We start from the raw sequence: 17,133 nt of genomic DNA, 5'->3' as shown, positions 1-17,133 counted from the left end.
CTGCCGCCAGCTTCTGTTCCCAGAGATGCATTGCAAAATTACCCAGATGACTTAGCGGTCTCGGCCGGCAGCGACCAATCAGCGACAGGCGCAGTCCGGCCGTGAATTGGCGCCAGATTTGAACCACGCTTCGCTGATCGGCCAGCCGGGAGCGACCAATCAGCGATATTGGCGCAGAATGTAACCCCCACTCACAGCGCGATGTACATACATACATATTCTAGAATACCCGATGCGTTAGAATCGGGCCACCAACTAGTACAGTATAATGGGCTCACATGATGCTTTGTACAGTATAATGGCCCCACACGATGCTAGGTACAGTATAATGGCCCCACATGATGCTGTGTACAGTATAATGACCACACATGGTTACCCCACCCCCATCATTGCCTTCTCAATCACTAAACACACACACCTTTCACCGCGCTCCCTTGCAGCAGCCGGCAGCTTCCACTCCCGTGGCGCTGAATGATGTCATCCAGCTGCGCCGCTGACTGCTTACGTCGCTGCAACTGTTATACACCTCGTACACACACGGCTCCGCTCCGTACACCTCGTACACACACACACACACACACGACTCCACTCCGTACACCTCGTACACACACAGACACGACTCTGCTACATACACATTGCACACTCTACTCCGCTCTGTATACCTTGTACACAAGGCGGGCCCGCTCCGTACACACGTGGCTCTGCTCCGTACACCTCGTACACACGCAGCTCCACTCCATATACTTCGTACACACACGACTCCGCTCCATACACCTTTCACACGCTGCTCCGATCTGTACACCTCGTACACACGCGGCTGCGCTCCGTACACCTCATACACACGGCTCCGTACACCTCTTACACACGCGACTCCGCTACATACACCTTTCACACGCTGCTCCGATCCATACACCTCTTACACATACGACTCCGCTCCATACACCTTTCGCACGCTGCTCCGATCCATACACCTTGTACACACGCGGCTGTGCTACATCCACACTGTAAACACCTCCTGACCTCATCACACATATGCTTACCCTCGTCCTGCGCCATGACAACCTGCAGAGTCCTGTACACGGAGGTCCTCCCGATCATGTAACCCCTGACTCCTCCCATCCTGTGACCTCATCACAGATCCTGTGCGCACAGAGCAGCCAATATGTGGTGTACTGCTCTGTGGGTACAGGGACTCAGGGAGCTGTCCGGGTGATATTACACACCTCCCAACCAGTGCGGGACAAGTAATGTCCCGCCCGTGATCGCGGGGCTGACTGTCAAAATCGGGACAGTCCCACTGGATCCGGGACGGTTGGGAGGTGTGTATTAGTGTTACAGTTATCGGGACCTCATGCATTACCTGGGAGACTCTTACACGAACTACCATTATATTATACTAATTCACACGTGGACCGTGCTCAGATCACAACACCTGGCCCGAGTGGTGGGTCTCCTGACCCGATCTACCTGCTTCATAAATGCCAATATGATTACTGGCTTAGGTGAGAGAACCCATGGGTCGGGTGGGACGATCAGAGCACGGTCAGAGTTTCACAACCTGTGAATTAAGCCTTATAAAGGAAGCAATTCCCAAAATACTACCAAATGAGGGAATCTCTGCCTTCATAACCCTCAGTATAACGCTGCAGGTGCTGTAGTATATGTCTTACCGGTGGCAGCTCAGCTGGAGGGGGTACCGGTTTATCGTTGTCCTTTCCCTAGAAAAAAAAGCATTATTACAAAAAATACAGTATGACCTAGCTTTCTATTCTCAGCATCTCTGCTTGCTATTAGTGCATGAAAACAGTCAGTAAAATTAATAATTCTATTCAGACCTCAGGATCCGGTCAGGAAAAGACACAATTATTGCAGGTACGTTTATTAATAAGAAAAACTTAAAATAGTAACAATATTTTTTCATAAATAATAATGGAGATTCCAACCTGAGATTGCGTATTGAAACTAGATATTAGTTACAGTGTATACTCACATCTAGTAAGTGCCTGTATTCTGGGGGGATTGTGTGATCCCGCTTACCGAGCTCCTCGAGGTATGATTTTGTGATGGTTTCCTAATGAATGGGATAAAGGAACATCAGTGTGATTTACAGTACAATTTTATGTGACATGCACTAGCTCAACGTCTGCACACAGCAAAGGAGGTTTTCTAGCAATCAATTTGAAGACAATCAAACAATAAAAAGAAAATACAAAAGCCTGATCGGTTTTATGGGGCAAGTTCTACTCCTCCTGTGTTCACTCTGCATTGACAGTACTACTAGGGTTTGTTAACCCCTTAACCCCCAGAGGTATTTTCGTTTTGCGTTTTCATTTTTTGCTCCCCTTCTTCCCAGAGCCATTTTTTTTTATTTTTCGGTCAATATGGTTGTGTGAGGGCTTGTTTTTGGCGGGACGAGTTGTACTTTTGAATCACACCATTGTTTTTAACATATCGTGTACTAGAAAACGGGGAAAAATTCCAAGTGCGGTGAAATTGCAAAAAAAGTGCAATCCCAGTGTTTTTTTGGTATTTTGACCTGCCATTATTGATTATGATTTACCAGGTCATAAAGAGATCATACACACCAAACATGTCTAGGTTCTTTTTATTTAAGTGGTGAATAAAAATTACAAAGTTTGTTAAAAAAAACCACAAAAAAATTGGCGCCATTTTCCCATACCCGTATTGTCTCCATTTTTCGTCATCTCGAATTGGGCAAGGGCTTTTTTTTTGCGTGTCGAGTTGATGTTTTTAATGATACCATTTTGGTGAAGATACGATATTTTGCATTTTAAAGCAATGTTACGGCGACTAAAAAAAACGCAATTCTAGCGGTTTCACTTTTTTCCCCGTTACGCCGTTTAGCGATTGGGTTAATTCTTTTTATATATTGATAGATTGGGAGATTATGAATGCGGCGATACTAAATATGTGTATGTATGATTTTTTTTTCTTATTTTATTTTGAATGGCGCAAAAGGGGGGTGATTTGAAGTTTATTGCTTTTTTAAAAATATTAAAAAAATATAAGTGTCTATGGGAACGCATGCGTACACTTGTACTTGCGTACGGATGCGTACGATGCGCTTGCGTACTTCGGCCTGTGCATGTCCAGGAACCGATTGAGACATGCCCTCCTGGAAATATCGAACGCACGCGCATAAAAACGCAAACGCAGGCAACAAACGCATACAAACACACACTTTTTTTGCCGTTATGCGTAAGCTGATGCGGATAAAAAAGAAAAAATAAGAAAAAAAAATAAAAAATCACATGTCATGCAGACCATCCGATTTTTCCAGATGCATTACAATTCTGCAACACAGGAAACTATAAATGGTCTTTTAAATGATGAATAGCTACGGAGTATAAAAACTGATTGTGTGCGGACAGCACACGGATGACAAGTGAGGAATAATCATCCCACTCTCCTGGATGAGAATGGGACCAATGTTTATACTCAAGTGTGAGTGAGCCCTTAGGGTATGTGCACACGCTGCGGATTCGCAGCGTTTCCGCAGTGGTTTCCCATGAGTTTACAGTACAATGTAAACCTATGGGAAATGAAATCCGCAGTGCACATGCTGCGGAAAAAAACGCGCGGAAACGCAGCGGTTTATATTCCGCAGCATGTCAATTCTTTGTGCGGATTCCGCTGCGGGTTTACACCTGCTCCAATAGAAAACTGCAGGTGTAAACCAGCAGCGGAAACCGCAATAGAAACCACGATAAATCCGCAGTAAAAACCGCAGCGGTTCTGCACTGCGGATTTATCAAATCCGCTGCGGAAAATTCCGCAATGGAATCCGCAGCGTGTTCACATGGCCTAAAGGAGAGGAACCGATAGTTAACGTGCCACTAATTGTCCACAGATTTTCCCTGCATAGCACAGATGTGCATGGAATCATAACAGCCACACAGGTGTGTGTGTGTGTGTGTGTGTGTGTGTGTGTGTGTGTGTGTGTGTGTGTGTGTGTGTGTGTGTGTGTATGTATATATATATGTATATATATATATATATATATATATATATATATATATATATATATATATATATATATATATATAAACATATATAAATATATATAAACTTCCCTCTCGAAATATACATGACCAGAAATTAGTAAATCAGACGATAGAGAGCCACATAACACAAGTGACAACAGGGCGTGCCACCATATGGGTTGTTGCATTAGAATTGGCTTCTTACAAATATAGCATAACAAAAGAGATGAAAAAAAGCGCTGGGTTGTTTTGTTTTTTTGTATTGAGTTCTCACCAGATGCCTCAACTTTGAGTGTCCCTTGAAGAGATCTAGATTGTATTATGGTGTAACAATCGATGCTCAGTGACCTAGACATCCTCCTTACATCAGGTAAGGCTTCTTTCACACTTCAGTTATTTGGCATCAGTCACTTCCGACATAATGACGGATCGACAGATCCGTCGCCCATAGGCGGCCATGCTATGAAATGACGGACGCGACGTATCCGCCGCGATCCGCCTTTTCAACGCAGACAAAAAACGTTGCAATGACCGTCAATGTCTAGATGACGTCCGCCAAATTTTGACGGGTCCGTCGCATGACAGATGGAAGGGACGACCATCCGTCACAATCCGTCGCTAATGCAAGTCTATGGGGAAAATAACGGATCCGTCACAAAAAATGACGGACCCGTTTTTTGAGGAAAATGACGGTTTTAGACTGACGCCAAACAACTGAAGTGTGAAAGAGGCCTAAATCTGTAATTTCACCCTCTGCATTAGGCCGGAGACACACTGGTGCGAGATACGGCCGAGTCTCGCTGGTTAAAAGCAAGCTGTGGCACCGGCACTCCAGAGCGGAGCGTGCGGCTCCATGTATTGCTATGCAGCTGCACGCTCCGCTCCGGAGTGCAGGTGCCACAGCTTGCTTTTAACCAGCGAGACTCGGACGTATCTCGCAGCAGTGTGTCTCCGGCCTTACAATTATCATTTTGGGAATGTGGTCGCAATTTTTTAATTCTCAATTGTTCCCATTCAGATTAATATGGCAGGTGCAGAATTTTCAGCAACAAAATTTCTGTGTGTGAAGACTAATATATATACACTATATATGTACCCGCTGAATAAGAGTAGTTTCAGAGAAGATAATGCAAAGCTTGTGGCCAATATGGCTGCAGAAAATAACTATGTTTGGATTATGCATACTTGCTTATACACATGCTGTTCGCACTGTAGTGAAGTACTGCTTGTGATGAGGTGTTCAAGCCCTTAACCCCAGCTTTTTTCGGTTTTGCGTTTTTGTTTTTCGCTCCCCTCCTTCCCAGAGCCATAACTTTTTTATTTTTCAGTCAATATGGTCACGTGAAGGCTTGCTTTTTGCAGGACGAGTTGTACTTTTGAACGACATCATTGGCTTTTGCATGTCATGTACTAGAAAATGGGAAAAAAATTCCAAGTGTGGTGAAATTGCAAAAAAAAGTGCAATCCCACACTTGTTTTTTGTTTGGCTTTTTCGCTAGGTTTACCAAATGCTAAAACTGACCTGCCATTATGATTCTTCAGGTCATTACGAGTTCATCGACACCAAACATGTCTAGGTTCTTTTTTATCTAAGTGGTAAAATAAAATTCCAAACCTTGCTAAGAAAAAAAAATTGCGCCACTTTCTGACACCCGTAGCGTCTCTACTTTTCGTGATCTTGGGTCGGGTGAGGGCTTATTTTTTTTCACGCCAAGCTGACGTTTTTAATGATACCATTTTGGTGCAGATACGTTCTTTTGATCGCCCGTTATTACACTTTAATGCAATGTTGCGGCAACCAAGAAAAACGTAATTCTGGCGGTTTAATTTTTTTTTATGCCATTTAGTGATCAGGTTAATCTTTTTTTTTTATTGATAGATCGGGTGATTCTGAAAGCGGCGATACCAAATATGTGTATATTTGATTTTTTTCATTGTTTTATTTTGAATGGGGCAAAAAGAGGGTGACTTAAACATACATACATTATATATATAGATTTTTTTTTTTTTTCAACTTTTGCCATGCTTCAATAGCCTCCACAGCAGGCTAGAAGCTGGCATAACCCGATCGGCTCTGCTACAAAGAAGAGATGCTCAGATTGCTCCTATGGTGTAAAATTACTGCATTGCTATGACCACAGGGTGGCGCTCACAGCAATCTGGCATCAACAACCATAGATGTCTTCAAGAGACTGGTTGTCATGCCGACGCATCGCTGACCCCCAATAATCATGTGACGGGGGTCAGCGATGCGCTCATTTCTGGCTCGATGGCCGGAAGCGCTTTTTAAATGCTGCTGTCAGCGTTTGACAGCGGCATTTAACTAGTTAACAGCAGCGAGTGGATCGCGATTCCACCCGCAGCTATTGCGGGCACATGTCATCTGTACAAAACAGCTGACATGTGCCGGCTTTGATGCAGGCTCACCGCCGAAGCCCGCATCAAAGCAGGGGATCTGACCTCGGACGTACTATCCCGTCCCAAGGTCAGAAAGGGGTTAAAATGGAACCTGTCATGTGAAAAAAAAAACACATTAACCTGCAGGTTAATAGTGTTCTGGAGCTGACTGGTGCCCCAACTGAAAGCCTGGTTGCCAGGAGGAATTAACTTTTTCCTCGGCGGCCTCGAGCTTTCAGTTACAGAGGCACAGTTTCAGTCACTGCTCAGTACATAGTGAGCATCAGCTGTAACCGTGCCCCGGCACTGACTGACAGCCCGCTCAGCATTTCAGCTGGCTGTCAGTTTGTGCCGGGAACATGATTACATCCACCGCTCACCATGTACTGAGCGGTGACAGATCGCAGCCCAAATTTATTTCCTCCCCACTGACAGGTTTTCAGTCCAAGCTCCAGGCAGCTTCAGAACGCTATTAACCTGCAGATTAACCCCATATACATTGGTTAATAGCATTTTTTCACATGACACATTCCCTGTAAGAGATTTTTTTCCAGGTTAAATTTAATATAATATGCAGGAAAGTATTCCCACATAAAAGCAACATAGCCACAAAAAGAAAATCAGCCACAGAGAAAGCAGGTATCATGTCGTCATAGTGGCTCTCATAGGAGAAACGGTCAGCATGTTTTATTTCACATATGAAAGTAGTGATATGGATATATAGGACGTTGTTTTCCCTCCCCAAAAATGTCCTTTTCGTACAGATCTGATATGCCAGTAATAAGAAATCTAGTGTAGAAGTGATATACCAATCGGGTTGCAAGTGCACTGGGGAGGACGTGTCGGTGCACCTAGAAGAAGAGTCCAGGTTTACCAACAACCCCAGCGCACTACCAGACAGTTGTATATGGCTTCTTTACTAGATTTCCAATAACTGGGACATCAGATCTGGATTTTCAGGGGTGACAATCTCCTACATAACATATAATTACTTCCATGTATAAAATGTGCTGACAGGTTCCATTTAATTAGTGTACAATTTACTGAAGTGTCCAAAGTCTAATGTACCAGAGGAAAAAAAGGATCTTACTGTTACTTCTGGACCACTAAACTGGGGCGACTCTGGTTCAGTGGTAGGGGGCCCTTCAAGCGTGTCCAATAGTTCATCTAAAGCATCTTCTGGTATGGCCTAGTAAAACAGAAATACATCAGATGAGTGTTGGCGGCGTGACAAGAGCCCTGTGCCGGTCATGTGGCACGAGCCCTGTGGTGACTGGCACAGCAGAAACCAGCGATGTGCTAATTACCTTGTGCCTGACACCACCGGGGCTCTGGATGATTCCGGAGTCTTACGCTTTACATTTTGGAACATTCTACACAAGACTTTTGTATATTTGACTTTTAATCTCACATATCGATGTGTGTGCATTATATATATATATATATATATATATATATATATATATATATATATATATATATATATATATATATATATATATATATATATATATATATATATATATCTAATATATAAAGCTGAATGTGTGTGTGTGTGTATGTATGTATGTATGTATGTATGTCCGGGATTGGCATCTGAACCGTAGCAGCTACAGCCACAAAATTTTGCACAGTCACACGTCTGGACCCCGAGAGCGTCATAGGCTATGTTGTGAGGTGAAATTTTAACCCCGCGCTTTCCAATTCACCAAACAATTTTGCCCCTATCTACATAATGGGGAAAAAGTGAAAGGAAAAGTGTTGGAGGCGTCGCAGCTACAGGCACAAAATTTTGCACAGTCACACGTCTGGACCCTGAGAGCGTCAAAGCTATATTGTGAGGTGAAATTTTAACCCCGCGCTTTCCAATTCACCAAACAATTTTGCCCCTATCTACATAATGGGGAAAAAATGAAAGGAAAAGTGTTGGAGGCAAATTAACAGCTGCCAGATGTGAACAAGGGGGACTTAAAGAATGACAGCGATGGCACCAAAGAGTATATACTGTACAGTTGCTAAGGTGGGGCCCCAACATGGGATAATCACACCACCACGGGGATATGAACACACACACAAAATGCGCCACACACTACCACGTGCTCGAACACATATACCACCCTCAGTGCACATTTCACCACACATACACCAACCTCGCCACATAAAAGTAGAAACACAAAAGTCGCCGCTCAAAACTCGCCACGCGCAAAACTCTCCACATGCAAAACTCGCCACACGTGCAAAACTCGCCACACGCAAAACTTGCACACGCAGAAAAATTGCCACACGCAGAAAAATTGCCACATGCACAAAAGTTGCAACACATGCAAAAGTTGCCTCACACAAAACTTGCACATACTCAAAAGGCACCACACATAAAACTCGCCACGCGCAAAACTCGCCATGCGCAAAACTTGCTGCACACAACTTGCTACACTAACCTGTCACATGCAACTCGACACACAAAAAGTTGCTACACGCATGTCGCCACACAAAACTCATCTCACAAAAGTCCCTACATGCATGTCGCCACACGCAACTCAACACACACAACTTGACACACGAAACTCGCCCTAAAACACACACAAGTCTGGTATCCTTCAAAAATAAAAATCTGATTAATAAGCAGACAAACTACAAGAGCAACAAATGTACCATATAGGAATCCGGCAGCTGTCAGTCACATGACCAGTCTATTATGTGTATGTGTGAGCTAATATATACTGCCAGGGGGTGGGCTTACTGTTGGCTGGGGATTTATCAGGCTGCCATTTTAGCTTACAAATACTGAGGTAAAAATACTGACCAAATAACGTGTGAACGAGGGCTAATACAGGAGGAGATGACATACAGCTATATACTATATACAGGAGATGACACACAGGTATATACTATTTACAGGGGAGATGACACACAGGTATATACTATATACAGGAGGAGATGACACACAGATATATACTATATACAGGAGAGATGACACACAGGTATATACTATATAGAGGAGGAGATGACATACAGGTACATACTACATACAGGAGGAGATGACATACAGGTATATACTATATACAGGAGGAGATGACACACAGGTATATACTATATACAGGAGCAGATTACCTACAGGTATATAGTATATACAGGAGGAGATGACACAGGTATATGCTATGTATAGGAGGAGATGACATACAGGTATATACTATATACAGGAGATGACACACAGATATATACTATATATAGGTGAGATGACACACAGGTATATACTATATACAGGAGATTACATACAGGTATATCTAATATATAAAGCTGAATGTGTGTATGTATGTATGTGTGTATGTCCGGGATTGGCATCTGTACCGTCGCAGCTACAGCCACAAAATTTTGCACAGTCACACGTCTGGACCCCGAGAGCGTCATAGGCTATGTTGTGAGGTGAAATTTTAACCCCGCGCGTTCCAATTCACCAAACAATTTTGCTCCTATCTACATAATGGGGAAAAAGTGAAGGGAAAAGTGTTGGAGGAAAATTGACAGCTGCCAGATGTGAACAATGAGGACTTAAAGAATGAGAGCGATGGCGACAAAGAGTATATACCGTACAGTTGCTAAGGTGGGGCCCCGACATGGGATACTCACCACACACGGGGATATGAACACAAACACAAAATGCGCCACACACTACCACGTGCTTGAACACATATACCACCCTCAGCACACATTTCACCACACACACACACCAACCTCGCCACATAAAAGTCGAAACACAAAAGTCACCACTCAAAACTCGCTACATGCAAAACTCGCCATATGCAAAACTAGGCTCACGCAAAACTCGCCACACGTGCAAAACTCACCTCATGGAAAACTCACCTCATGCAAAACTTGCACACACAGAAAAATTGCCACATGTACAAAAGTTGCACCACATGCAAAAGTTGCCTCACACAAAACTTGCACATACTCAAAATGCACCACACATAAAACTCGCCACGCGCAAAACTCGCCATGCACAAATCTTGCTGCACACAACTTGCTACACTAACCTGTCACATGCAACTCAACACACAAAATGTTGCTACACGCATGTCGCCACACAAAACTCATCTCACAAAAGTCGCTACATGCATGTCGCCACACGCAACTCAACACACACAACTTGACACATAAAACTCGCCCTAAAACACACACAAGTCTGGTATTGTCCTTCAAAAATAAAAATCTGATTAATAAGCAAACTACAAGAGCAACAAATGTACCATATAGGAAATACGGCAGCTGTCAGTCACATGACCTGTCTATTATGTGTATGTGTGAGCTAATATATACTGCCAGGGGGGAGGGCTTCCTGTTGGCTGGGGATTTATCAGGCTGCCAATAGCAACCAATCACAGCTCAGCTTCTATTTTGCTACAGTTAATTAACCTGAGCTCTGATTGGTTAATATAGGCAACAAAGACATTCTCAGTATAACAAAGCTAATATATGTTGTGAAATGCTTCTATTTGCTTAGTTTTTGCCTTTTAATAATTACATTTCTATCTATTTGTTTTGTGGTTTTTGTGTGCAGAATAAATTTTTGTTAACACATTCTATTTTGCTAACAGCAGTCATTAACCCGGGCGAAGCCGGGTAGTACAGCTAGTCTAATATATAAAGCTGAATGTGTGTGTGTGTGTATGTATGTATGTATGTATGTATGTCCGGGATTGGCATCTGAACCGTAGCAGCTACAGCCACAAAATTTTGCACAGTCACACGTCTGGACCCCGAGAGCGTCATAGGCTATGTTGTGAGGTGAAATTTTAACCCCGCGCTTTCCAATTCACCAAACAATTTTGCCCCTATCTACATAATGGGGAAAAAGTGAAAGGAAAAGTGTTGGAGGCGTCGCAGCTACAGGCACAAAATTTTGCACAGTCACACGTCTGGACCCTGAGAGCGTCAAAGCTATATTGTGAGGTGAAATTTTAACCCCGCGCTTTCCAAGTCACCAAACAATTTTGCCCCTATCTACATAATGGGGAAAAAATGAAAGGAAAAGTGTTGGAGGCAAATTAACAGCTGCCAGATGTGAACAAGGGGGACTTAAAGAATGACAGCGATGGCACCAAAGAGTATATACTGTACAGTTGCTAAGGTGGGGCCCCAACATGGGATAATCACACCACCACGGGGATATGAACACACACACAAAATGCGCCACACACTACCACGTGCTCGAACACATATACCACCCTCAGTGCACATTTCACCACACATACACCAACCTCGCCACATAAAAGTAGAAACACAAAAGTCGCCGCTCAAAACTCGCCACGCGCAAAACTCTCCACATGCAAAACTCGCCACACGTGCAAAACTCGCCACACGCAAAACTTGCACACGCAGAAAAATTGCCACATGCACAAAAGTTGCAACACATGCAAAAGTTGCCTCACACAAAACTTGCACATACTCAAAAGGCACCACACATAAAACTCGCCACGCGCAAAACTCGCCATGCGCAAAACTTGCTGCACACAACTTGCTACACTAACCTGTCACATGCAACTCGACACACAAAAAGTTGCTACACGCATGTCGCCACACAAAACTCATCTCACAAAAGTCCCTACATGCATGTCGCCACACGCAACTCAACACACACAACTTGACACACGAAACTCGCCCTAAAACACACACAAGTCTGGTATCCTTCAAAAATAAAAATCTGATTAATAAGCAGACAAACTACAAGAGCAACAAATGTACCATATAGGAATCCGGCAGCTGTCAGTCACATGACCAGTCTATTATGTGTATGTGTGAGCTAATATATACTGCCAGGGGGTGGGCTTACTGTTGGCTGGGGATTTATCAGGCTGCCATTTTAGCTTACAAATACTGAGGTAAAAATACTGACCAAATAACGTGTGAACGAGGGCTAATACAGGAGGAGATGGCATACAGCTATATACTATATACAGGAGATGACACACAGGTATATACTATTTACAGGGGAGATGACACACAGGTATATACTATATACAGGAGGAGATGACACACAGATATATACTATATACAGGAGAGATGACACACAGGTATATACTATATAGAGGAGGAGATGACATACAGGTACATACTACATACAGGAGGAGATGACATACAGGTATATACTATATACAGGAGGAGATGACACACAGGTATATACTATATACAGGAGCAGATTACCTACAGGTATATAGTATATACAGGAGGAGATGACACAGGTATATGCTATGTATAGGAGGAGATGACATACAGGTATATACTATATACAGGAGATGACACACAGATATATACTATATATAGGTGAGATGACACACAGGTATATACTATATACAGGAGATTACATACAGGTATATCTAATATATAAAGCTGAATGTGTGTATGTATGTATGTGTGTATGTCCGGGATTGGCATCTGTACCGTCGCAGCTACAGCCACAAAATTTTGCACAGTCACACGTCTGGACCCCGAGAGCGTCATAGGCTATGTTGTGAGGTGAAATTTTAACCCCGCGCGTTCCAATTCACCAAACAATTTTGCTCCTATCTACATAATGGGGAAAAAGTGAAGGGAAAAGTGTTGGAGGAAAATTGACAGCTGCCAGATGTGAACAATGAGGACTTAAAGAATGAGAGCGATGGCGACAAAGAGTATATACCGTACAGTTGCTAAGGTGGGGCCCCGACATGGGATACTCACCACACACGGGGATATGAACACAAACACAAAATGCGCCACACACTACCACGTGCTTGAACACATATACCACCCTCAGCACACATTTCACCACACACACACACCAACCTCGCCACATAAAAGTCGAAACACAAAAGTCACCACTCAAAACTCGCTACATGCAAAACTCGCCATATGCAAAACTAGGCTCACGCAAAACTCGCCACACGTGCAAAACTCACCTCATGGAAAACTCACCTCATGCAAAACTTGCACACACAGAAAAATTGCCACATGTACAAAAGTTGCACCACATGCAAAAGTTGCCTCACACAAAACTTGCACATACTCAAAATGCACCACACATAAAACTCGCCACGCGCAAAACTCGCCATGCACAAATCTTGCTGCACACAACTTGCTACACTAACCTGTCACATGCAACTCAACACACAAAATGTTGCTACACGCATGTCGCCACACAAAACTCATCTCACAAAAGTCGCTACATGCATGTCGCCACACGCAACTCAACACACACAACTTGACACATAAAACTCGCCCTAAAACACACACAAGTCTGGTATTGTCCTTCAAAAATAAAAATCTGATTAATAAGCAAACTACAAGAGCAACAAATGTACCATATAGGAAATACGGCAGCTGTCAGTCACATGACCTGTCTATTATGTGTATGTGTGAGCTAATATATACTGCCAGGGGGGAGGGCTTCCTGTTGGCTGGGGATTTATCAGGCTGCCAATAGCAACCAATCACAGCTCAGCTTCTATTTTGCTACAGTTAATTAACCTGAGCTCTGATTGGTTAATATAGGCAACAAAGACATTCTCAGTATAACAAAGCTAATATATGTTGTGAAATGCTTCTATTTGCTTAGTTTTTGCCTTTTAATAATTACATTTCTATCTATTTGTTTTGTGGTTTTTGTGTGCAGAATAAATTTTTGTTAACACATTCTATTTTGCTAACAGCAGTCATTAACCCGGGCGAAGCCGGGTAGTACAGCTAGTATATATATATTTTCTTATCTATTTATTGCTGACTAGACATCTCTCCTGCCATATCAGATGCCCTACATCCAGATCCCGCAGATTGATATTGGGCAGATGTCTAGGCCTCGGCCCTTCACTACTGCCTGCTGTCAGGAAGCGCTGGCTCTCATCTGCCGGCATACATTTCCGCTCCCCTCCTCTGTCAGACAGGGTGGGGTTTCTGGTTGAGAAATTAACTGTTTGTACTGGAGGAATGCCTGCTGAGTAACGACACACTGCCATAGAGGTAATCTAGCCTTACAGTGTACAGATATAGGCATAGGCCAGAACAGCTTACATGCTGATAGACCTGATAATGCACCTAACATGCCACAGTACACGATTTGTACGGACAACATTGATAATGATTTTAATGGATGTCCTGTATCTCCTATACATATGTGATTCCCGTACACCCAGCACCATAATTAGAAGCTTGTGGGCCCCGAAGCAAAACTTAAAACAGGGCCCAAAAATATATTATCATTGTCATCAACAGCACTGGTATTCTCATATGGAGCAAAGGGACCTTTGGTCCCCCTTTTTCTATAGGCCTTGCGCCCGTCCACATCTTACATCACCCTCTCCTGCCCCCCAATACACATACATGCTGAGCCGCTGTGTCACTGCAGATGCTCTTATTGAGGAACAGCTTGTGAGCGGCTTATCTCCCAGAAGAGTAAAATGATCAGGCATGTAAATACAACATGCTCCATCCATCTTTCCCCAGATAGGAGACCACTAAACAGACTAGAATGTTGGTTGGTGGGTCTGGCTAACCTTTCTGTAATGTGTATAGGAATAAGAATGTTTTAACACAGGATTTAAAGGAACGCGTCACTAAAATGGTTATGATTAGTTTGGGGGGAGTGAGGGGGCGATGCACGACTCTGCATTTTCTCTGATTCCTGCGCTGCCTCAGAGAGAATTATTTTTTATCATCATGCAAATGTAGAATAATAGGCTTTACTCTCACAAAAATCAAACCTTGCCTTCTGGATATCCAAATCAATACAATTCCTGGCCAAGAATGGGCAGATCCCAACCAATCAAAATAAATATCTAAATCATTCAGCAATTGTAGAAACCTTGGCCAATTTTCTCTCCTGCAGGCCGCTTCCTAGCCAATTTCTGAAGTTCGCTGATAACCTCACACCCAACTTGACAAAGGCTGCTAAATATTATTATAGGCATTATATGCCTTTTTGTTGCGTTTCTGTCGCAGAAAAGAACTAAAAACCGGATGTGCGTTTGTTAACTGCGGATTTTCCGCATCTAATGCAAATCTATAGGGACTTTCCAGAAAAACGTAGTAAGTGTGAGTGGATGATCTTGTATTCTTACCGCGGAGCTGGGCTGTACTGGAGCAGCTGGCGCGGATATTGGTTTTGCTTCTTTTTTCTGCACATTAAAGATTAAATCAAAATTAAAATTAGTCTCGAGTCCCCCTAATGATGCAGCATGGAAGACCCTGAATACTAATAATGACCTCTGGATAAACACATGTTCTTCTTTGGTACTTATCACGTTGGCACCACTTACATAACTGAGACTGGCACAGACTTTAGGATCATTGCTCTGCCTCACACGTGAGGACGGTGCACATGTCAGACAGTTTGATAATACAGACGGTTGCCGTTACCTCTTCTAGTTTGGGTCTCTTTTCTTCGGGCGGTGCCTGACAACTGGCAAAATCAGAAGAAAATGCTGCAACAAGATCATCTTCTCCCAAGCTCTGCAGAAACGCAGGAAAGGTCACATATATTACCAAAATGAGAATACAACCTCCATGCAGTTAAATACAGGGCCCTAGTGGTCCGATATGTCAAACCGCTTTCACCAGAATTCGAGCGTAAATCTGCTTGGGATGTCGCAATTTTTTTGTGCAACATGAAACTACGACTTTTGGTATTTTGGCCAGCGTCGGCAGCTTTTTGAAAAGTGGTCAAAGCCCAGAGTGTTGAGCCATGGCCAAGCATGTCCGACAAAGGTACACCAGCCCCTGACTGGAGTGACAGGTCTAATGGAGGGACCCAAAATCTGTAAGATGCAACAAATTCACTAAAAGGTGCATGTCGCTTGATGAATTAGGTGCCACTTACGCCAGCGCTTCCTTTATTAAAGGCGGTGTACAAAACGCCAGTTTTAATAAATCGGGGGCCTACATGGTTTACATTTAGCGGTTAACAAATCAGAAGTGAAATAAAGTCATAAGTGCCATCAGGCCTTCCAGGTCTGGCCGTCGATAAGTGAAAGCAGATGCCTAAGGTATTGGTGGTGGGGAGGAGGGAGTTATGAGACTTTGTTTTACCAGTTCCTTAGAGATTAGGTTCAGACGTATTTTTAATTTCAGTTTATGTTATATTTTACATTAATTTAATGTCTTTTTCTTTAAAAATGAATCCGTACGCAGGTTTGTGGTATGAAATCTGAGAGCAGCAGGATGTAAGGACAGAGACAGATTCCAGTGATGTGTTACTTATTGGACTGCTTGGTGTAGTTTGAATACAATCCCAGTTTTCTCTGATGTAGATGAGATCTGAATGCTGAGCAGTGTATAACCTCGTACACACCACGGATTGACACCTAGCCATGTACGCTGTGCATAGTCAGCAAGCTGCTAATCATCGGCAGAGGTTACACAGATTAGCCGGACTGCTGTGAGCGGGATACCTAGTCCTCTAGTGATAATCTCCTGCTGATAAAATGCTGATTACACTAAAACTACAGCACACAGCCTAATAAGCGACATCCCTGGAATCTGCCCCTACCTTATGCTGCCGACAGATTCCTTTTACATGAGACAACGTGGTCTCGTTCTTACTGGAGGCCAACAAACAAAGAAAGCCGATTATAATTATCCAACAGAAACCACTTACCTGTCTGGCGTCCTCTGGAGCAGGCGCTGCTGGTTTTTCTCCTTTACCCTATAATGAAGGCAACAATGTTTTTACGTAGAAAACACTTTATACAAATTTTGACCAAAA

General features: G+C 43.2%; 1 protein-coding gene across 6 annotated transcripts in view; it reads right to left on the bottom strand.

Moving 5' to 3' along the window:
- CAST (calpastatin) overlaps positions 1-17,133 on the bottom strand; it is a 256,580-nt gene that overhangs the window by 23,044 nt on the left and 216,403 nt on the right. For all 6 annotated transcript variants that reach the window (XM_077289487.1, XM_077289500.1, XM_077289509.1 and 3 more), the window contains 6 exons: positions 17,026-17,073; positions 15,789-15,881; positions 15,491-15,547; positions 7,492-7,590; positions 1,991-2,071; positions 1,671-1,718 (listed from right to left, as the gene is read on the bottom strand). In XM_077289487.1, the coding sequence (XP_077145602.1) occupies positions 1,671-1,718; positions 1,991-2,071; positions 7,492-7,590; positions 15,491-15,547; positions 15,789-15,881; positions 17,026-17,073 (426 nt within the window). The remainder of the gene's footprint in view (positions 1-1,670; positions 1,719-1,990; positions 2,072-7,491; positions 7,591-15,490; positions 15,548-15,788; positions 15,882-17,025; positions 17,074-17,133) is intronic.

Source organism: Ranitomeya variabilis, chromosome 1, assembly GCF_051348905.1.
Source record: "Ranitomeya variabilis isolate aRanVar5 chromosome 1, aRanVar5.hap1, whole genome shotgun sequence".
Lineage (NCBI taxonomy): Eukaryota > Metazoa > Chordata > Amphibia > Anura > Dendrobatidae > Ranitomeya > Ranitomeya variabilis.
This window is presented reverse-complemented; position numbering and strand designations above follow the sequence as displayed.